At 51.0% G+C, this 20,262-nt stretch overlaps 6 protein-coding genes and 1 long non-coding RNA gene across 7 annotated transcripts; 4 read left to right on the forward strand and 3 right to left on the reverse strand.

Moving 5' to 3' along the window:
- The first annotated feature begins 540 nt into the window (after positions 1–540).
- LOC100908927 (uncharacterized) lies at positions 541–2,002 on the forward strand. Its single transcript, XM_003743398.2, has 6 exons — positions 541–547; positions 611–765; positions 840–953; positions 1,036–1,172; positions 1,500–1,654; positions 1,822–2,002. Exons 1-6 carry the CDS (start codon positions 541–543, stop codon positions 1,938–1,940), a joined length of 687 nt encoding a protein of 228 aa, XP_003743446.2. The 3' UTR covers positions 1,941–2,002.
- A 2,290-nt stretch (positions 2,003–4,292) lies between these two features.
- Positions 4,293–7,042, forward strand: LOC100903939 (uncharacterized). Its single transcript, XM_029111508.1, has 11 exons — positions 4,293–4,562; positions 4,664–4,720; positions 4,859–5,005; positions 5,151–5,216; positions 5,371–5,538; positions 5,637–5,675; positions 5,790–5,879; positions 5,964–6,182; positions 6,267–6,473; positions 6,584–6,682; positions 6,914–7,042. Exons 1-11 carry the CDS (start codon positions 4,293–4,295, stop codon positions 7,040–7,042), a joined length of 1,491 nt encoding a protein of 496 aa, XP_028967341.1.
- A 1,147-nt stretch (positions 7,043–8,189) lies between these two features.
- On the forward strand, positions 8,190–9,738 carry LOC114828234 (uncharacterized). The gene is made up of 3 exons (XM_029111509.1): positions 8,190–8,267; positions 8,372–8,974; positions 9,160–9,738. The coding sequence occupies exons 1-3, from the start codon at positions 8,190–8,192 to the stop codon at positions 9,736–9,738; spliced, it is 1,260 nt and encodes a 419-aa protein (XP_028967342.1).
- Positions 9,739–9,810: 72 nt separating this feature from the next.
- Positions 9,811–13,094, reverse strand: LOC100904086 (Leucine zipper and EF-hand containing transmembrane protein 1). The gene is made up of 5 exons (XM_018639592.1): positions 12,329–13,094; positions 11,950–12,220; positions 10,844–11,746; positions 10,529–10,698; positions 9,811–10,346 (listed from the first exon to the last, which is right to left on the reverse strand). The coding sequence occupies exons 1-5, from the start codon at positions 12,986–12,988 to the stop codon at positions 10,209–10,211; spliced, it is 2,142 nt and encodes a 713-aa protein (XP_018495108.1). The 5' UTR covers positions 12,989–13,094; the 3' UTR covers positions 9,811–10,208.
- Positions 13,095–14,498: 1,404 nt separating this feature from the next.
- On the reverse strand, positions 14,499–16,550 carry LOC108863638 (uncharacterized). Its single transcript, XM_018639568.1, has 8 exons — positions 16,418–16,550; positions 16,181–16,314; positions 15,991–16,083; positions 15,801–15,905; positions 15,576–15,712; positions 15,241–15,455; positions 14,906–15,084; positions 14,499–14,726 (listed from the first exon to the last, which is right to left on the reverse strand). Exons 1-8 carry the CDS (start codon positions 16,548–16,550, stop codon positions 14,499–14,501), a joined length of 1,224 nt encoding a protein of 407 aa, XP_018495084.1.
- Positions 16,551–16,977: 427 nt separating this feature from the next.
- Positions 16,978–18,115, forward strand: LOC100909073 (uncharacterized). The gene is made up of 2 exons (XR_001951188.1): positions 16,978–17,054; positions 17,830–18,115. It is a non-coding gene; the product is annotated as an uncharacterized LOC100909073 (long non-coding RNA).
- Positions 18,116–18,550: 435 nt separating this feature from the next.
- On the reverse strand, positions 18,551–20,001 carry LOC100904228 (protein enabled homolog). The gene is made up of 2 exons (XM_003743448.1): positions 19,869–20,001; positions 18,551–19,446 (listed from the first exon to the last, which is right to left on the reverse strand). Exons 1-2 carry the CDS (start codon positions 19,969–19,971, stop codon positions 18,551–18,553), a joined length of 999 nt encoding a protein of 332 aa, XP_003743496.1. The 5' UTR covers positions 19,972–20,001.
- Positions 20,002–20,262: the final 261 nt, after the last annotated feature.

Here is a 20,262-nt window from a genome sequence, read left to right on the forward strand (position 1 = left end):
GAATTTCTCGCTTGCAGAATAAAAACGCTGCGGACCTCGTCACCACTATTTCAGCCTCTCGGTCTGAAGGGAGGTTCACTTGCCGCCTCCAAGATGTGATGAAGTGTCAGCGTCCATCTCGAGTTCTAGCCCGGGCTCCGAGTTCTGGCGATGGAAGTCTTTCCGGCTCTACCTGGTCAGTGAACAAGTGTCAACCACCACATCGCATCGACACCGGACGTACGCGTTCGATTTCAGGCTCTCTGAAGAAATTCGTCTTCCGCCGTCCTTGGCGGGCTGTGACCATTGCGTTTTGTCTCCAGGAGAAGGGAATCTCGATGATCAGACGGTTCTTCTGGAAGACCAAGAGATCGAACGCAACCCGCAGTCGGCAACGTACTCCGCATGTGCGCGGATAGAGGGGTCGCCCAGTGATCGAAAACCGAGTGATCAGACTTTCCAATGCAATGAGTGCGAGCGCAGCTACAAAAGCACAGCGGCCCTGAACATGCACCGTTCGAGAAATCATGGATACAAGAATAAAACTCAAGGCAACATCCGATGTCAGGTTTGTTCCGATCGAGCCGTGTGTCATCCATCTACAATCTGCCACCATGAGCTTCAGCGTCAGGTGTTTTCCATGATGCACAGGAAACGTCTTGCAACGCTCTGGTGAAAACCATCACCGACTTGCGGGAGCACCTGGAAGAAGCACACAAACTCCAGTTCAAAACCATAGAGACGGAATTCGTTGGGGAAAAGGCGTTCAATCGTTGGAAGGCCCAGGTAGAGTCAGATACAGCAGAAATAGACGCCGCTTGCTCTCAAAGTGTTCTCCTCACCGGAATTTATCCTTACAGGTTGAGCATATTGAATGCGTTTGCTTCGTCATGAAGAAATCCAAAGTCACCCCAACTGAGCGCCAGCGATACTTTTACTGCCAGAGAAGCGCTCTGTGCAGCGTAAACAATAAGGTAGCGATCTTGACTGATAACATCATGAGGACGTGGGGGTCGGTCGAACGGGGACAGCTCAGAGAACTCGCTTTCTTTCCAGAACGTGAACTGCACGGCTCAGCTCCTGGTCAAGGAGAATAGTCGCAGTGGCAGCATAATTGTGACGGGTTGCTTGACGCATTACGGTCATTCGATGACGACGCGGCAATTCATCGAATCTATTTCGAAAAGACCGAGGTACAAATTATAGACTTATAGAATTATTTCTGATTGCCGTGGGATTTATTGCTTATCTCGACTATCTGCTGGGCGTACTGGGTGTACAAATATGGAGTCCGACTGGGGGCCGAATTGAGGAGCTTGGAAAAACTCCGGCTTGGCAGTCGTACATACGTAGATCGTTCCGCTCCGAGCGCGAGAGCCGAAATCCTCTCCGATTGAGTGGGCGAGTTCGGGTGATCTCGCTCCGGAAACGAACATCCGCGAACTTTCTCGATGTACCGTCGGTAAGTCCCAATCCTGAGCCGCGGATCAATTGTTCTGAGGCGCGGATCTTCTTGCTAGGATAAGAGAAGGTGGGGTTGCCGGCCAGGAGGTGGACATGTCTGTCATCAGCGGCCAGCTTCTAGCAATATACGAGCTGGCGATCATCAAGAAGAAGCAGAAATCGGTCGATAAGATTTGCGCAGCACTTCGTGACCTCTACGACTGCCTCAAAGGTGAATAATATCTTCTCCCCGCTCTCAAGCGAAAGATTTTTAGTTTCGAAAAAATAGATGATTTTTTTGCTCATGTTCTGCCTACGGACAGAGCGGACAAGTGCCAATACTGTCCCTTAGAATCGATGCAGTATGAGACCGCCAATGATTCGTATTATTCTTCACAGATTACGATGAGGACGATGAAACCCTACCAGGCCTCGAAGAAACCCAAGCTTGGCGACGGACAGCCGCGCGGGAGGTCGCTGAGCGAGAGCGACAAGCTATCGCTGAGTCCACGATATAGCTCACTACAGCGAATGTTTTCCGGATGTGTTCTCTAGATTTTAATGGAATAGGTAACAGTCTCTCAAACTTGTGTGGGAGCAGAATGGAGCGCTCCCAGTGAGCAATAAATGACGGCGATTCTCTTACACGCGATAATTCGATATGCTCTCCTCGGGGCCATCTGTACTAGAACTGAGAAACTGTAAGCCCAGTCCAGTTGCATCCTGCCGTCGGAGACCTCGTGCTTTCTGCTGGGATTCATTCCGAATAGAGGGGAAGGGAAGGATGGGGATGGTCGACCAGACGAACGGCGACGTCGACCTCGCGAACTACAGGTACTTCCGAAACTTCATCGCAGGCGGTCCGAATGCGGATTGTGATTCGGAGGGGTCCCGAGATACAAAGGGTTGGGGACCTGTGCTGTGAACTATATCCTCGATATGGAGGGAGCCTCTAGTAATGGGCCCTGAAGAGAGAAAATATCTCACCGGGAGGAGGACGTCGTAAAATAACTCGTTCGGTAGGAGAATGGACCTGGGCTTGAATCCGGGAGATAACTTAGCGTACAGCGGAACATATTGGTATAGGTAGCGAGCCCTGCAGTATACTGCGGGAGGAGAGACCTCCTTCCCGCAGTCGATATGTGCATATCGTCTCCGGCCCGTTCTCGGCAGCAATGTCTCATCGGTAACTTCTACCGGGACACTCCAGTTCTTGGCTACTAACGGATCGGCCCGGGAAATACAGACCGGGCCAATCTGATCGCGCGAAGCAAGCCCGACTCAAGCGAATAATTCTCGGAATGTGACGAGGGGAGCGTTCACCTCAAGTTCAAACTCCGGAATCGCAGATGTCGGTTCTATCAGTGAGTGAGTGAGTGAGTGAAGAATCGAGAGCCATCGATAATAATATTTGTAGGGTAGTTGACCACCCAAGATGAGACGTAGACGACGTCTCGGAGGAAATTCAACAATTGACAATATAGGATCTGATTCGGGGGTCGTTCATACCTATGAAAAGGGTACCCGTTCCGGGGGAGGGATTCCATCGAGATTTAGCGTTTTCAGATCAGCGCCTCGACCCAGCGTAAGCGGGCAGTCCTCCGCCGGTCGGCTTTTCGGTGAATTTTTATCGGGTCGGAACAGCCCGCATGATATTTCGATTGTCCCAGCCGACCCATGTCGCTCTGATCTAGGTGAAATGCCACCGCAGAGCTTCATTGGAAGCAAGTGTCTCTTCGCGGCATCGGCGAGCGTAACTTTCAACGTCCACCCTTCATGCACACGACAACGAATCGTGATCACGGCGGAGGATACTGGAATTATCAGTGGGGAGCTCTTCGGGAGTCACCTGGATTCTCTTCCACAGCTCGTTACACAATCGGATGAGCAGGGCGTCCGTCGATACAAGGTGAGGCGATTGGACTCAGAGGCATGTCGCAGTTCCCGTTGTAGGTTCGGTTCGAACTCCTCGGAATCTCGCTCGCGCATCAGTATCCGTACGTCGTCTTCGTAGACCGTGGGCTCGCGCTCTCCGAGGTCAGTGCTCCCCATGACGAGGGCAAAAAAGTCTAAGGTTCTCAATTAGCTACTTTCTCGAAGGCGGAATCTTCTCCCGAAAGTACCGCCGGGGCATGGAATACATCAACGTTCCTCGACGCAGTCCCGGATCACTTGATCAATCGGCCATCAGGTCCGCGACGCCAGCGCTGCCCACACTCATGTCTAACTATCAGCGGAACTAGCGGGAGGAAAGTTTTGTAACCCATGTTTCGAGGTTCATGAATTATTCATGTGGAAGATCGCGCTCAGCATCCGAGGTCTAACTGAAGAGAAGCCCGACGATCACAAGCCCGACTCAGTCAGCAATGGAATCTTGATCGGCCTTCGCGTGAGCCGAAATAACTGAATTTGCGTTTGACGTGAGGGTGAGAGCTCTTCTTTGAAGCGTCAAAAACGGCATTCGATTTTCGCATTCAAATACATATATGAGATCAGTTTCATTCAGTATCGAGCTCTTTTCAAAAGCCCTCAGCATTGACGGGGCGGTCGTGAATGGCCATTATTTTCCCTTGGGCTCGCAGTCGCTGGTGTGGCTCGTTGTTTCCCAGTCAGAAACTGTTCTTCCAAACCAGAACGCGCTTTTCTCCCAGGTCGGCGACAGTGTCCGAGCGCCGGAGTGTGCTCCCGACAAGTGAAGTTCCAATCCTTGAGCCGGGTGCCGAGTAGCAGTTTAGCTATCGGGGAACCGGAGAACTGAATAATTCCAGTCTTCCCGCCGCGTCGGAAAGTGGCCTCGGCTGTCTCGAACCGGATTGGATAAGTCTCTGAGGGAACCATTCGGAGATTTCCACAGGTATCCGTGAGGGGAAATGGAGTTGCGCGTGTTTTTCCTCCCCTTGGTCGCTTCAACTCAACTGGTCGCCGCCGAGCTTCCCCATCTCTCTGTCAGTGAGTTCAAACAGCAGCAGCACAATCTCCAGCGTCTGCATCACCTTAAACAGCAGCAGCACGCTGACAACTTGATGTTGTCAAATCTGGAAATGGATCCCAATATTGCCGATCTGACGAAGCAGGCCCGATGTGTCGATCCTTATCGTTCGATACCAATGTACGGATGGAGATGGTTCCAACGTAAGTTTGTTCCCTCGATGCGATGTCGGACGCATTCGCGAGCTTATTCATTGAATTCACGGTAACACGTAATGGAACTTCCGTCCCGATGTTTCCAGAATTCCATAAGAACAACATCAAAGAAGCACTAGGCTGTTGGGATATCACCGAAGAGCAAGCGAAGATGGTATGATAAGGCAACGGATACGAGATAGCTCGGACATATCATCCAAGGGATAGCTCGTGTCATTATCAATATTGTCGGCAATTATTTGGATTAGCAACTTCCGATGGGCTTCATGATGCGGGATTATCCGGTTTCTAGCGAGACACCTCATTCGAGACTAGGCGCGCAAAGTGCATTCGACGAGTGCTCATTGACCGTGGTTTCTTCGGGAAGGACCAAGTGCTCAGCGAAACGCACGTCAACGACATTCTGTGCCACGTCCTGACGGAAGCCGTCCGCAGCAAGGTTGTTCTCGAGCCAATACCCGTGATGGTCTCCTAGCCAGGAATTCCCGGAAGAACATATCATCGTTTCACTTAGGGAACGATGAGCGGGAAGAATAAGACTAAGAATTCGATAAACGACGAGTCAAATTGAGCTTCAATTCTAGGACCCAAGAATTCAGTTCGCTCGTCGCGTCAAGCTATGCATGCGCGAAATACTCGCTGACATCCAGGTTAGTGACACCGTGCGAACAGGTCAGATAACCGTTCTTTTCCACGGACGCAAGGATCCTGGGAATTTGAGGGAGAAAGAGTCGAACTGTTTCGGAAAGAGGGGCTACGTCACAGTCCGGATGCATAAGATCGATGCGATCTCTTCTATTCCAGCTGAACAATACTGTAAACATCGAAGATATCCGATTGGAATGCATGCAGAAGCACAAATCTACCTCGATGAAGCCCGACATCCAAACCGGTCAGCTCGGTGCTGAGTTCAATTACGGACAAGAAATGTACATCCAGGCAGTACGAACGGCAGACGCGGTACTCGCTGAGGTGAGTCGGAGACCTTGTCGTCAGGACTATCCAAAAACTCGATCATCCTTGAAAACTCGATTTTTGCTGAAAGCGGCCCCGGATATTTTCCATTCTAGATGAATCACTGTTTGAGATACTTCGGTCTTGTGGCAAAGGTGAGGCTCAAACAGGCCACGTTCATGACATCATGCGACGCTCGATGATCACGCATGCTAATACCAACAGAAATTCGTTCATGAGCTCAACGTCTTTTCTTCTTTCGTCCACAGGAAGCGGATGAGTATGAGCGGCTCGAAGAGTCATGCAAAGGGACTCTGCAATCGAAGCGCAGCCTGGAAACGTTAGATGAAGACACACAGGTCCGTCTTGGTGATTGATCCGCATGGAGACAATGTTCTACATCGGGCAGATGTTTCAAGCTTGGCTGTCGCTTTCTGTCGCAGCTCGACATCTGCATATTCTCGCACAGCGTCAAGGGGCGTGTCGCCAAAGAAGACATCGAAGTGCAGTTCGAGTGTCTGAATCAATACCTAGAATCGACGTCGAACTCCGACAGGAGTAAAGCGGTCCTCCTCGATCTCTTCTGGAATCAAACTCGACCCATCTATCTGGAGCAGCAAATGTCGTGCAAAGCTCTGAGTGGCCGGCCGAAATGGACCAAAGCGAGTTTTCAATCGTTTCTCTATTTCTCGAATCTGTCGTGTCGAGACGTTCCTCGTCTATTTCTCTAATCTTCAACTCTTCAGGTCCTAAACGGTTGGAACCTTACGTGCGAAAGGCTGAGAAGCATCAAAGCGAAACGTCAAGTTCCGGAAGTGGAAGAAGACGTAACGCCGAACTGGGATTCCGCAGAGCTCCACACGCCGATACCGAATACTGAAGGTCTCCCGACCGATGGGACGGTGATGACGACCACTCAGCCGGATGGCGATCGATTCCAAGTTCTCGAAGAGGTCGGTAGAGAGCATCGGTGGAAATTCCTTGGCTAATCCCTTCGGAGAGCTCTCTTGGCAGTCTCGTCATCGGCAGAATCGTAATGATACGAGTCGAACGGAATTTTCAGTTGAACAAGTGTATCTTGGATCGCATCCGATCCAGCACAGCGCGTACCGCTTTGAAAGATCTGGAAAAATCTCATCGCCAATGGCAGTACAAACACCAAGTAAGGCAGAAATAGTAGCGACTACTTTGGAAGGGGATTCCTCGCGATTCTGCGCTCAGTTCTGAAAGCTCCCATTTATCGAGATTCCAATGCCACACTCCGGCGCTTAGAATCAGCTCGGGAGAAGGCTCGGGATTCGGATATTTTTATTCACGCACACATAAGTAGATAGTTGTTTGTGGTGTGACCTCAATCTTATGAACAATAACAAACCTCTACAATCCTTTGCAGCAATGCTGGAATAAATACAAAGATCAGAGAGTACAGCAGATCGGTGACCGGTACGTGACGAGACAGCAAGCGTGGAACAAAGTTCGCGAACCCCTCTTTCTGGACACCCCTACCGTATCGACCCATTGAGGATCTTCGCCCGCGAAGCATATTCTCAAATTCTCAATGAAAGCATACATTGTATCAGAATTCTAGGTATCGCTAGTGCTACTCTGGTGTGATTGGACCTGAATTCGCGAATGAAGTCGGGAGTAGATCGGAATAAACCAATAATTCTTCCCCGAAGAACGTGGCCATGCCCCGAACCTCTCGTATGAAGTCGAGGAATAAGTTGTCATTCTAAGCGTCCCCGGGCCAGAGCAACGAGAAGGTCAAACACTCGCTGCCGTGTTTTCCGCCTGGCCCGTCAAAGGATGCGTTCAGAACCTTTTGTATTGACGTTCGGTTGTCAGAGCGGTGCCGTACCGGCTCCCGCAGGGGATCGGGAAGACAACCCGCGTCGCGACGCCTCCGTTTGAGCTCATTAAAGATCCTCTGCGCCGTGAGTCGTAATCCAAAATTGCCGTCTACTTCACTCTCGGTCGAACAGCGTAGCAATTCTCCTCCCTCGGCCATGACGACAAACGCCAGGACTAACGAGGGAATTGTACGGGCTCTTTCGGATTCGTCCGGCAAACACCGATCCGTTAAGAGAGTGTCTGGAGCTGTATCGATTACTCAGCCGACGTCGACCTTGAATAGCAACACTTCCATCAAGCTGAGTGCGAATATGCGTCCCCGACTTGTCTCCACGAAGAGACGACGAGTTCAGAGAACCTTGTCCGGGAATTCGCGCAGCCCCATAAGGACTCTCGCGAAAGCGAGCGCTTCCGTTCTTTTCCCATTGATCTAAGCGAACCATGTCATTGCCGTCATCGAAATTGCCGAACTTCTGACCAAACTCGCTAGTTGGTGGCTCCAAAGTGGCTCTCAAGCATAGAAACGAAAAATTCACGCCGTGGGTATCGAAGGTGAGTAGGACTTCGTTTCCGTCCCCGCCGGTCGCTCTCTACCAGTTCCCGGAGATCCGCCTCCCCAGGGCAGCAGCGCGGAACCGACGGGATCGGTTGATTCGATGTGTCGTGAGTGCTTATCAGGCTGGAAAGTTAGGGTTGCGAGTTGTGCTCTCAATTCCGCACGGCACCTTCGGCGTCACCGCTTCCATGACTTTCTTGCGGTAAATCCACACCGCGATCCTCGATCCGTGAGCTTGGTTCGTGAGTCGTGAGTAGGCGCCATGTGGACGAGAGGTGACCCGCGCACGATAGACTGCGTCTCTTCGTGGTCAGCTCGTGTTGTGACGTTCTATCATTCCGTCCGCGAAGGAACGCCGATGATATTCTACCCGATCGCTCAGTCAGTCCGGAGCAGAGAGCTTTGATCATTGGAAAAGCAGTCGAACTCTTTTCTCCATTCAAGGTCGAAGATGATGGGAGCGCAACCCGGAACGACGGGAACGAGGAGGAAAAACTGGTCAACAAGGAGATTCTCACGAAGTTCCCGGTTCTCAATCATTTCATGCCCGTTCTGCTATCTCTGCAAGCTTTGGGCGTTGCATTCGATGACGAGCGCCTCTCATCAACGACAAAATTATACATGCGAATCTGGCGGGCCGTCGTGTGGTTTACTTTCCTGGCGTATCTTGTGATATTCATTTACTTCCTGATATTCTCCAAGGAGCAATCCAGGAACAGTCTCAGAAGTGAAGTCTACCGTCTGGAGGTCGTCGATACGATCATGGTGTTTGTGGCGGCAGTTTCCGCGAATTTCTTGCACAACTTCCAAAAGATATCGTTCTTGAAAATCGTGCACACACTTAACGAAATGGGAACGCAGAGTCAAATTGGAGCGCAGTCAGATTTCGAGGGCACCAGGTGCTTCCTCATGAGTCTGATGAACCTGCTTTGTCATATGAGCGGTGCTGTGATCTACCTGGTGTACGAAAACCCTCGACAGAACCCGTGGAGCTGCTGTGAATCGGTTATTCGGATGCTATTAATCAGCACAACTTTGCTACTTCAGGTGCGAAAATAGATAATGATACTTCCTGCAATAGCATTCTTTTATTGGTGTGATCATGCTTAATTCGCTTTGTACTCACCGGTCCCTATGAATTTCCTGCTCCCTCCCCTCTCTACCCCATGGTCGTGATCACACCTTCTTGGCCGCCTCGTTTCACGCTAATCCACATTAGATAATATCCTTAGGTGATTTCGGCTGGCGAGATCTGCTGGACCTTCACCCACTACGTCCGGGAGATCAATCGACTTCTGATGCGCCGGGTGAATCTGCGTATCCTGCTTGACATGAGAGTCTGTTACACCAGAATGATTGCGACAGTCCGTGATATCAACCGCATCTATACCATGCCCGTGGGGATAGTCTTCATCCATGCGGCGCTCCGCGCTATCAGCACTCTGAAGCTCTTTCTACGGGAATATCCTGAAGTGAGCGCCGTCGTAGTGGTGTGGACTGTTTACGAAATTACGATTCTATTGTGTTTGATCGTCATGTGCGAGGCGTCGAATGCACTGCGGATCACCGGCACGGCGACTGCATCGTTGGTCACGGAACGAATTTCGGAGTATCGCGATGCGCCTCAACAGATGTCCCTCTTGGTTCAGTCATTGAAAAGGCAGAAGCTGCAACTGAGACTTTTCGGCTTCATATCGCTTTCGCGTTTGACGTGTTTGACATATTTCCTGCTCCTGATTGTCAGCACATCGGTGATTGTTTTGCGAGATAAGAACATGGTTTCCGGGATCGCTGGCTTCATTTCGGCGTGAGAGTGAAGCCGGATGGAATTTAGGCGGGGTGATCACTCGGAACTGTGAAACGTGGCATTGAATAAACGCTTCATATTACCAGACGTTCCCAGAGGAACGAACTACAACCTCCAAATTTATTTCAATCTTCTAAAACAAACAGTTCATATGTACAATTGATTCTCATTATTTGAATTTAGATCCTCTCTCGTCACGACCGTTAGCGGTCCATTCTGCCGCCGACAGATGAAAGACCTCCAGTTCGCCTACAATGCAACGAGTCGGAGCGGGAATCGTGGGAAAAAATAACGGTGACATCGATTCATTAATTTCATCCGCTCCGCAAACTGTGTGGGGTCGTCCGTGCTCAACTGAAATGCTACCCGCCTCCACGTCACGATACATTCGATCTGCTCCATGGCTCTCCAAAACTTCGATCGTATCACTCGGGTTCTCGCGAATTCGCGAAATTAGTCAAGCTTGCTTTGGGCTTAATTTACTTCTTTTTGCTGCGTGTTCGCAGCTCCGGATGTCTTGGCGGCTTCAGCTGCTTCTTTTTCCCTGTTTTTTTTCAACGCTTCCTCCCGTAGCAGAAGGTTGATGATTTCTTTCATGTGCTTAGGGTCCACCTATTGAGGGAGATGCAATTGATTCAGTCGGGAAAAAACAGGAAAAAGGTCGGAAAAGTCAAAACATCATCTAGCGAGACCATTCTCGTGCCGCATACTCTCTCTAGCTAACAGTTTCTAGAGCTCCGCCACGAGATGCCACGTGTTAGGCGCAACCGGAAACCGTTCGCTAAGCATCTTACCTTGACGTTCTCTCTGCCAACGAGATCGATTACTTTGAGAACGAGATCGATCTCAATTTTACCGTCGTGATCCGAATCGATCGTGTCCAGGACCTCTTGAATCATCTGTACTCGAGAAGCATCCGAGCTTTTCTTCAATCGATGCATCAAGAGCACGAGTTCGTTGATCCCTGAAGAGACATCCAAAGGTGACTTCTTTGCTCGAAAACTTTCTCCGCATGGAATCATTATTACTCCTGTCATCGTGAGAATGTATTTCGACTCGGGACCATCGAGGCTCCCTGTGGTGTCTATGAAGGAGAAATAAGAGCTCACCGATAATGTCATCTCGGACCGATTCGTCTTTGACGTCCTTCTGTTTGAGTTCTGCCTTCTCCTCGTTGAGTTTGTCGATCACGTTGTCCAGGTTCTTTATCATAGCATCAACTTTCTTATAAAGTCTGTGCGCTCCTTTTCCTTCACTGAGCTCTCCCGTTCCTCGAGTGACTTCGACCAGCTCCTTGACGTCCTCCTCGTAATCTTTCATTTCCTCTTTGAGATCATCGAGTTCCTCTTTCTCGACCAGGAGTTTCTTCTTCTCCAGAGCGATTGTTTCGATCGCATCCTCAAGATTCTCGAGATCCTCTTTCGAGAGTTTCTTCTCTTCGTCGGCCTTGATCGTTTTCGCCGAATCGACGAGCATCTCAGTTTCAGCAGCACTGACAGCTTCGAGCGGTGCGACGTCCTTGAGCTTCTCCTTCTCCTTACGTTTTGCTTCGGCCACTTGTTCTTCCTCTTGTGCTCTCTTCAGCTCCCGTCTCTCTTCTTTGATCGCCAATTCCTCTTGTCTGATCAGTTCCAACTTGGTCCTGTTGTCGACCTTGCCTTCTGTTTCACCGATCTTGAATTTAGCTTCCGTTATAGCTTGCATCGGGAGTTGTGTGATCGTTTCCCTCAGCTGCTCGGTGGCGTTCACAGTCTCCGGGAGGAGCATCGCTCGAGATAACAGTAACAACGACGGCGGTATTGATTCCCTCAAACTCAGATCCAACCACTGGTTCAATTGGTACCGTAATTTCTCTTCGGGGATTCCGAGCGCCCTCATCCCCCGGGCGCGACAGGCGGCTTGCAACTCACTGACAGTCAAAGAATCCAAACCCTCTTTCTTTATCACTGCGTCATCGTTCTTCAAATTTTTCAACCTCATCCGAAGTTGGAAGCGGAGCAGTTGCGTCGTACCTTCAGAAGAGGAAAAATTGTAAATTCATAGCCTAGAATGACCGACCTCAAAATTATCGCAGGATGATCCGGATCGGACGAATAGAAATTTTCCAGCGAAAAGGCTCGAGTTGACTCAGAAGACTGACGATTGAAGACTTATAGCTACGTGGAACACAATAGAGCCCCGCACATGGAACATGGAAATGAGTTTTCGCGCTCACCCAGAGTTTGGATGTCCAAGAGACGACACAATGCGACGAGCTGCTGGCGGCCGAGTGAATCTAGAGTCAGCTCGTCCTCAAATAGTTTTGAGAATTTGAGAATCTCTTCACTACTCGCGAAATTCCCGGATTCGCGAATCCTCTCACAGAATAGAGCGAATTCCTTGGCTGCGTGAGAATGCACTTCGCCTTTGTTCTTGACCGCCATCTCATCAAGCGTGGTCTGCAGGAACTTCGCCATTTCCAATTTCATCTTCAGTTGCGTTTTAAACTGAAATACAGGGTTCCCTCATTCGGATGCTCGTCAGGGAAATATAACGACGGAGGAAGATATGGTTCCTGGATTCCGTTGCTAGGCGCATAGAGAGTAGATTGTCACCTTGGCTTTCTGGTCCTTGGGGTCTTGAAATGTAGACGGGAGCATGCCCGGGAAGAGTTGCACTGCTATTGGCAGGAGAAGTTCCATGAAGGGCACGATAATGAACACGGAAAAAGGAACCAGACGGAACAAATCTGAAGTTGTTCGAACCAACTGTTTGTGTTCTCTCCTGGAGAGATCTTCGCCTTTCAAGATCCGATAGAGAAGTTGGCTGCACACCCGAACGTCAATAAAGAGTAAGCGAAAACCATGGTAATAATGTACAAGTTCGTCCCAGATCCGCTTCCTGAGCGACCTCTTGGGCGGTGCAACTTGGAGATGATCCTCTTTTCTGGCTACGGGTTTCGGAGCCTGCGCGCTTGATTTCTCGGCTCCCTCTTTCCGGAGAGCTTTAACAGTTTTCTCAACTTTCGACGACGGATCTAAGGTTTCCTCATCGGTTGACGAGGACGCTGCCTGCGAGGGAGGGGCCGGTGGAGGCAGCGGTGGTTGGGGAGTAGGAGTTGGCGGAACGACGGTAGAAAACCTCAAGAACGGTACCGGTTGCTGATGCAACCTGAGCTGATAGTCGCGTTGACCTAACCCCGCACGTCCCGGTGATCGCGAGGCGGCGATCACTGCGCGTGACACGCCGACCGTTCTGCAGCACAAGCGGTACATGGTCCTTCTGCTTCTATAATTCGACACGGGTTGGATCTAATCGCTCAATTTCATCTCTGAAGTCGCGAGCGTTCGAGAAAGAAACCACGCGACTCTCGACCGTCAGACAACTGTTCTCTACCACTAGACTAGGTACCAGAATAGCGCTATCCGCCGTTTAGCGTTAACAGTCAGAACAACAATGGTGCATACGTTCAAACGCTTGGCGCTCTGAGCATACGCAAGCATTGCGCTCCTGGTGGTTTGAGCGTCGGCCATCCTCTCGTAGTCCAAAGAAGGCTCAGCTATCGGCGGGGAATGCCAGTAGCCGATCGGGTACCTCCGCGAGCTGAGAGTACGCAAACGACTAATCGGTTTCCGCGCTTGAGTCACGAAATTCAAGCATCGTTCCTCGCCTCCATCCACCCCTGTATCTATATAGCTCGGCCATATACGGAACTATGATGTCTGAACTCAGAACCTCACATCATACACGAGGAGTGGACAAAGACTGCCTAATCATTATCATTGCAGGCGAATCCGCTACTGTGACCTCCGATTCGGGGACCGTTTCGAGCCCCAGATCAGGGACCTCTACTCCGAGTGATGGGCACATTGACCGGCCGTGCCGCGCGCGATCTGGCAGGGGAGCCTTCTGGTTCATACGACCAGAGCATTGCGTCCGATGACGAGAGCATCGGGAGATTTCCGTAGAAAGAGAATTTGACCGAACACCGGATGAGCAAGACGTGTCGGGACAGGACGTGTCGGGCGGGATCGAAGCTCCAGTGATGACTCATCAGGTCAGCAGTGATGAAGGGAAAAACGCGAGCGACTCCTACGATTTCCGAGACCCATGCATCTACCTCCGGGGGAAGATTCGCTCCACTCGCGAGGAACGACTGACGGAAGCGCGCGAGGCTCAGTCACGCTGGTCTGAGGTTGCTCCGTGCTTGGCTCCTGTGTGTTCACATGAGGCAACAGAGCCGTTCGTCACGGTGCCCCCCACGGCGGAGTTGCTCTACGACGTCTTGGGCAGCGAATGAGTCGATCAATTCCAATCCAGGCTCCAATCAGGCACTTATATGAGACCATTCCCTCGTAGGAGCTCTATCGGTACCCAATCACGCGCCTTATCCCGGCAGATTCTCCTTCGGCTCCCCAGAGCCCACCGGCTCAGCTGTGCGTTCCTGCACGGAGCTCAATAATAAATAATCGTTCTAGAAGCTTCTCCGTGTACATGAGGTCTTCCCGCCGTTTATTCTCAAGGATAAGTTATACAGTCTTCTTTCCGTACTTCATCGACCTTCTCATCGAGCCTCAAGTTAATTAAGGCACTCCTGCAGCGTTTCCTGCGCTGGAATGTCCGGATGAGATGGAGATTTCGAGGGGAATACCCTCCGGGATCCTCGAAGAGCGAAGCTGGGAGACTCGCCAAGATATCATCTCCAAGGCTTTCAAAATCGTATAGAAACGAATGCACGATCACGGTCATTCACGATCCGGTGCTGAGCTCCCGAGGATGCGCATCTCATGGAGCGTTGCTCTCGAGAGGGAAGATGGCGCTCACGTCCGGAGATTCGACAGTCATCGATTCCAACGCGCTGACATTCTGATCGGGAAGGAAGTTTGAGACCATCTCGCGGACGGTCATGTTCGATATTCCGGAGAGTCTCTCGGGTGTCTGGAGTCGGTCGCAGCTCTCGCGTTTCGGGGACGATGTGGCTCTCTGGGATGATCGTCTCGACTTCTGCAAGGTCTGCAAAAAATGAGATGCAATATCGGTCAGTATTGAGTACGTACTCAGGACTGAGGGCTTTCACCGCCAGGAACGCTCGTTCCGGGCTCGTCTTAGAGTTCCAGCATCGGTAGGGTAAGGGATATGAACGATATTTCAAGCGAGCAGAAAATCACGGGAGGAGGGAAACGGCTGCTGACCTGTCTCTTGGTATTCTCCAATACCTTGTTGGCAATGACTTTCGTCGCATGTATGCTTTCCGGCAGATTCCCGGTCTCAGCCTCCGGCAGAGTCGGAATCTGGGACAGCTCTTCTAGTACCGCGCTGATACCCCCATTAAGGATCATGCTTTGCGAATTTATAAGGATGTTGTTCATCACTGCAAGACCTCCGATCTCTTAATGGGTGGAATGTGGTATTTTTCTCGCGACCGATATACCGTTCGATTCCGCGATCGATCCCATCGTTCCCTTTTCACCCGTCATTGATTCTCCCAATCGCGACCTGGAGTCCATTGCAAAAACTCCTGGAATACCTTGACGTTGATACTCAGAGACATTCTTCATCTGAAGTCCCTGATCTTTGGCGAAATCCAGATACTTGAAAATAGCGCAGCTGACATCCTGCCGATCCAGTTCGATGACCCGCTTCACGAAAGACACCGGGTCTTTGAGATCCGAGTCGCATTTAGTTGGAGGTATGAGGTACGTCTGATTGACGTCAATCGCTCTCTTGATAAGATGCGTTTGTCTGGAAAGAGTATCTGAGGCTTGATCCGATACTTTAGATGACGCCGAATCTTGTCAATGGTCGACAGAACATCTAGGTCACGATTTTTTCATCAAAAATCAGGCGAGCTCCAGTAGCCACCTTCTGAGGTCTTCTAAGTTGAAGGTCTGATTGATCGGGGCGAGAACCGATGGGGTTTTAAAAACTTCCTCAGTTTTCTGATTGGCTGCGGGGGGGCCGTTCTTACGCTGTTCTCGACTCGGTTGGAATTGAAATTCCTAGGGGAGAAGAAAATCATGAGTTTAAACGAAATTGCAAAACATGGAGGGACAGCTTCCCCCGATTCATGCAAGGACGAATACGAACCTTTGGAACCGTGACCGCTTTCGTCTTCACGTTCGACACGACAGCCCTCGGTCTCGCTTTCTTGACAGGCTTCACCGGCTGCTTCACGGACACTGTGACGTTGACCTGGAACACAAGACCCAAGTCTGACGCTACGAGCTCGATTCCTAAAAAACTGTCCCTTAACCTCGGGAGTCACCACATCACTCACTTGGCCTCCTCGATAGAATTTGATGTCTGGTGCGAAGACTTTAATTGTTGCCCGGAAGGATTCTTTGGCCTCGAAAGCCGTGATCTCGAACAACTGCGAAAAATCGATGGGGGTTTTCGTCTCTTATTCGAAGGCTCTTGCAGAAATCACGCAATCTATTTGATCGACTTCCACGGAGTTCGAAATTCACCTCGACGCTCTGAGGCTGGATGACGATGGTTTCCGGTTTGATCTGCAGGGGTTTACCGGCAGGAATCTCGAAGTATATCCGCGACGGGTTATCATCTATGTTCTGGAGTGATAGGAGAGTGGCCTTCGACAACCCTGTCGGAAATGTCATTCTCCATTGAAATTCTGTTCTGCGACCCGAGAATAGAATCTCGCGTCTCGCGAAGCTTTCATCAACTCAGACTAAAAAATCTCGTACCCGGCTCCGAGAGTTCTATCTGGAGAGCTGGAGCTCTCGAGAAAGGTTTCAGCAGGAGGAACTCGGATGGTGAGCACTTTATTTCTTTTTTGTGAGGCGGTGAAAACACAAGCACGTCTCTGGACTTCGACATATTCCCACTTTACTGGTGAGCTTCAGCGAAGGGTCTTTACGCAACACGGTCTTAGAGCGACGCGACTTTTCTGCAGAGTACTATATCACAGAATAGACTCGCTTTCCTCTGACACAAGAAGGACCAGAAGTCTCGAAGACTCCATGGGATCGCGAGCGGCCGCCGACGGTTTGCTCACCAAAGTTTTAAATCGCTCAAGCAATGTCGTCTGCTCCACTTACGGATACCGCGGGAAGGGGCTGGGTAGAACTCCGGGCACGAATTCCGCCGGGTGTGGGCGAATCTGGCGTGAGATCCCGCGAGTCCCAGTTCCCAGAGCTGCCTGTGTTCCGGGCATCTGAGACGTCGCGGGATATTTACGTCGAAGATTCAACCACGCTCTACGATACATAAAAGAGCCTCTTTGTTTACATAATCACGGCCCCGTCGCTGCGCGGCTGCATCGAGTCGCCCGTTCGGAAAAGACCTTACCGCTCGTCACGAAGGACAAAACTGATCTTCGAGGTATAATCCATGTTTTTTCTCGTCTACTAGTTTTTAAATTCCGTTAGAAGACCCCCAGCATGCATCGGAATCGTACGAATAGGCCGAATGGGGTCTTCGCGGGGAATCGCGACAATATCCTTCACTTACGGAATAGAGAGCCTGATGAAAAATTCCCTTGTCGAGGAAAGCTTATCCCTGAAGCGAATCCTCCTTTCCATAGACTCGTTCTCCGATCCATCTGATGTGTAGGGAGCTGAACTGAATTAGATTCTGCTCAGATCGCCATAATTCTTTCTCCAATCGTGAGTTCGCCGCCGGTGTTGCGGGCTGATTCTCTTCCCGGGTGGAACTCACGTGTTTCGGAGTGTTAAATTCCGCCGGGAAGAAACGTTGTGATACATTGAGATGGAGACGAAATCTTTGGCGCTGAAAAAGTACTCGGAGTGAGCCTGTGTGGACTTTCGATTCACGGCCGGCCATCGATCCTAAGCCCAGCTGCTGCGGTGCAAGTGATTCCCCGCTGAAGTCATGCTCTCATTCTATGAGTTCCGGAGCTCCTCTTACCGCTCTCGCTAAGCCTCATGATTCTCCTCAAGTCCAAGGGGAGACTCGGGAAGCGGTATAGACCAGGTCCGAGGCCTTGTCCGAGTGGTACCGAAAGTTCCTGTGTTCAGAGAGATCGGTGACATCGGAGATCATGAACTTGGTGACGTTCAGAATTTCCTGGGCGAGAATCTTCTCATGGGGACGCGTTACGATGCGGTCCTGACCTAATGGGAAAATGATTTTTCAGCATGGCGGGTCACGGGAACGAACCGGAGTTCAAAGGTCTCCTGAAGTACTTCAACTCGACAACGAATCAAGGTCGCGCGAACTTCGCCATGGCAACATACGCCAGTTTGGCAGCGATCGGATTCTACATATACTTCAAACCCAAGAAAACGACTGACCCCAGTGCAGCGAAGAAATGAGTGGGAATGGCCGACTTAGAGGACATCCATCGCTCTTAGTACATAAAATGTCGAATTCTGATGGCAAATATATCTTCTGTCAAAGCGAATAAAGAGTGAAAAACCCCATCGAGGACTATTCCATTCGGATCGGCAACTCATTGCGAGCCGCGCGACCGGAGCCGTGGTGTATCCGCAGGATTCCTTTCCGGATGTTCGATTCGGGCTGATAACCCCCGATCGGTGATCCGCCTCGAGACTCATCAGCTCATCAGAAAAATAAGTGAACGGTGGTTAAGAGTTTTATATCATGAGAAATTCGCTTCGATCGAGCTCCCGACCCTCTGTTTTATTGAGAACCGATCTACGAAGTGACCGATGGGAATTCTGACCCTCGGCTTCGACACCCTGTCATTGCTTTTCAGCTCGAGATTCATGTTTCTTGACGGATGAAGGAACGCTGTCAGGACCCGTCAAATGACAGCATCCGACCCGGGAGAGGGAGGGTTCTTGAGTTTTCTGATCTCGATTTCAGCCACTTTCGGGGGTCTCCGAAGGCGCTCGCTACTGAGTTCTCGTCGGCTGGAGCACTTGTCTGAAGCCTTCAAACAAGAGGTCTGCCGGATTCTTCTTGTCAGACGACGAGGATGAATCCCCGTTCCGGTTGAATATTTGCCGCTGCAGCATTTCAGCGAAATTCGAGCCGCTCGACTGGCCGTTCTGGCCTTGCTGACCCTGCGAGAGACTCTTCAACAATGACGAAAACAATTGCTCTCCAGCACTCTGGCCATGAGCTGGGGTTCCTGAAGGTTGACCCTGGGCTGCCGAGGGACCCCTGTTCGATTGGAGTGTTTGGATCAAATTCGTCACGAACTGACTCCCTTCACTGTTCTGTCCCTGGAGCCGATTTAGAAGATTGTTGAGAACGTTCCCGGACGATGCGGGCGGGGGGTTCCCTTGTCCAGGGTTGCTCTGCTGGGCGTTCTGCAACTGGGACAGGAGACCGTTGAGCAATGCTCCAGGAGATGCCTTGGCGGTATCGCTCGGGTTCTGCGGCGCCACAATCTTCAGCACACCTCCTATGACTTTGTCGAAGAAACTTTTCTTGGGCTTGGGCGTTGTTGATGCGGGCATCGGGGGAGCGATCGGTGCGGGATAATTCGGAGGTGCGACGGGGCTGAAGTCCGTGGGAGGGGAAGCGGTTGGTCTGTTGTACGGGGCGACGGTCGGGGTATGAGCGGGCCCGTTGGACGGCATGCTGGTTGGCGCCGACGGTCCTCGAATGTCGTCGGGGATGGCCGGATAGAGAGGTGCCGCTGTCGTCGGAGGATACTGCGGAGGAACGGTTCTCGCTCCGGGCTTCGAATCCCCTGATTTCTCGATGAGATCAAGAATCGCTAGAAGTTCGTCGCGTGAGAGATCCGGGAGGTCCGCCGTAGGATCTTTACGACGGCTGCCGCCTGCAACAAGGGTCGGACATTTGAGCATACGAATATGTTTCTAGGGGCGAAGTGATACAGAGGCTCCTTGCTGGAATTTCTGCTTGTGACTGCCGGCCTCTGGGGATCACCGCTCCAGCATGGAGCAATGACTTTGTTAGCCTGAAGAGAGGGGTGCCGCAACGACATTATCTGATGGTCGTCGTACTGCGGAGAAACAAATGACTGCAGGCGTATGCTCCCGGCGATTAGAATTCTTTTCCTCGATCGAGACCTCGAACGATGGCCCGAGAAGAGGCTGACGGAGCTACGTACTCGACATCCCGCAAGCCAAGTCTAAGTAAGTAAAGGAAACATTCCCGCATTTCAAACAGTCCTCATATCCCTCAGCTGGGATGGGAGTTCGTCGCCTCCATGTCATAGCAGGGAATTCTCAGTCTCACCCGGTCTTGGCGTCGGACCTCCACCAGTCCTTACAGGAACGATGTCCTCGGTCAAACATCCTGTGACTGCCACCAGAACCAGGAGTACACGAGACGGGAACATGCTTCGTTTTATCTTTCGTTCAACTGCCACCTCGTATCTGGACAACGGCGGCGTCCGGTGTCCAATGACGACCAACAACGCGAAGAGAGTTGAAAAGTCTTCCCTCACCGAAGAGTGCTCTTCATACCGCAGCCGTTGAATGGGAAACGCGTGGACACAATTGAGACAATACAATGCAGCCGTCAGAGCGATTCCAATTGAAGTGGCTGACCAAGTTGGAGAAAAGGTTTTTGGCCCCTCCTACGGATAAATCAACCGCTGCGTTAGACGAGCCGCCGGAAACTCGTCAAG

Source organism: Galendromus occidentalis, unplaced genomic scaffold (assembly GCF_000255335.2).
Source record: "Galendromus occidentalis unplaced genomic scaffold, Mocc_1.1 scf7180000077446, whole genome shotgun sequence".
Lineage (NCBI taxonomy): Eukaryota > Metazoa > Arthropoda > Arachnida > Mesostigmata > Phytoseiidae > Galendromus > Galendromus occidentalis.

Excerpts from the sequence above, each read along its gene's own strand:
- LOC100908927 (XM_003743398.2), top strand. Across the intron at positions 766-839 it reads TCAATCGTTGGAAGGCCCAG|GTTGAGCATATTGAATGCGT; the intron begins GTAGAGTCAGAT and ends TTATCCTTACAG. Across the intron at positions 954-1,035 it reads TGTGCAGCGTAAACAATAAG|AACGTGAACTGCACGGCTCA; the intron begins GTAGCGATCTTG and ends CTTTCTTTCCAG.
- LOC100903939 (XM_029111508.1), top strand. The coding sequence starts at position 4,293 with ATGGAGTTGCGCGTGTTTTTCCTCCCCTTGGTCGCTTCAACTCAACTG. Across the intron at positions 5,006-5,150 it reads CGGAAGCCGTCCGCAGCAAG|GACCCAAGAATTCAGTTCGC; the intron begins GTTGTTCTCGAG and ends CTTCAATTCTAG. Across the intron at positions 6,183-6,266 it reads GCCGGCCGAAATGGACCAAA|GTCCTAAACGGTTGGAACCT; the intron begins GCGAGTTTTCAA and ends TCAACTCTTCAG.
- LOC114828234 (XM_029111509.1), top strand. The coding sequence starts at position 8,190 with ATGTGGACGAGAGGTGACCCGCGCACGATAGACTGCGTCTCTTCGTGG. Across the intron at positions 8,268-8,371 it reads TTGTGACGTTCTATCATTCC|GTCGAAGATGATGGGAGCGC; the intron begins GTCCGCGAAGGA and ends TCTCCATTCAAG. Across the intron at positions 8,975-9,159 it reads GCACAACTTTGCTACTTCAG|GTGATTTCGGCTGGCGAGAT; the intron begins GTGCGAAAATAG and ends TAATATCCTTAG.
- LOC100904086 (XM_018639592.1), bottom strand. The coding sequence starts at position 12,988 with ATGTACCGCTTGTGCTGCAGAACGGTCGGCGTGTCACGCGCAGTGATC. Across the intron at positions 10,699-10,843 it reads GGTCCGAGATGACATTATCG|GGATCAACGAACTCGTGCTC; the intron begins GTGAGCTCTTAT and ends ATGTCTCTTCAG. Across the intron at positions 10,347-10,528 it reads TTGGCAGAGAGAACGTCAAG|GTGGACCCTAAGCACATGAA; the intron begins GTAAGATGCTTA and ends CTCCCTCAATAG.
- LOC108863638 (XM_018639568.1), bottom strand. The coding sequence starts at position 16,550 with ATGTCGAAGTCCAGAGACGTGCTTGTGTTTTCACCGCCTCACAAAAAA. Across the intron at positions 16,084-16,180 it reads TCCAGCCTCAGAGCGTCGAG|TTGTTCGAGATCACGGCTTT; the intron begins GTGAATTTCGAA and ends GATTTTTCGCAG. Across the intron at positions 15,906-15,990 it reads AATTCTATCGAGGAGGCCAA|GTCAACGTCACAGTGTCCGT; the intron begins GTGAGTGATGTG and ends CTTGTGTTCCAG.
- LOC100904228 (XM_003743448.1), bottom strand. The coding sequence starts at position 19,971 with ATGTTCCCGTCTCGTGTACTCCTGGTTCTGGTGGCAGTCACAGGATGT. Across the intron at positions 19,447-19,868 it reads AGGTCCGACGCCAAGACCGG|GCGGCAGCCGTCGTAAAGAT; the intron begins GTGAGACTGAGA and ends CCCTTGTTGCAG.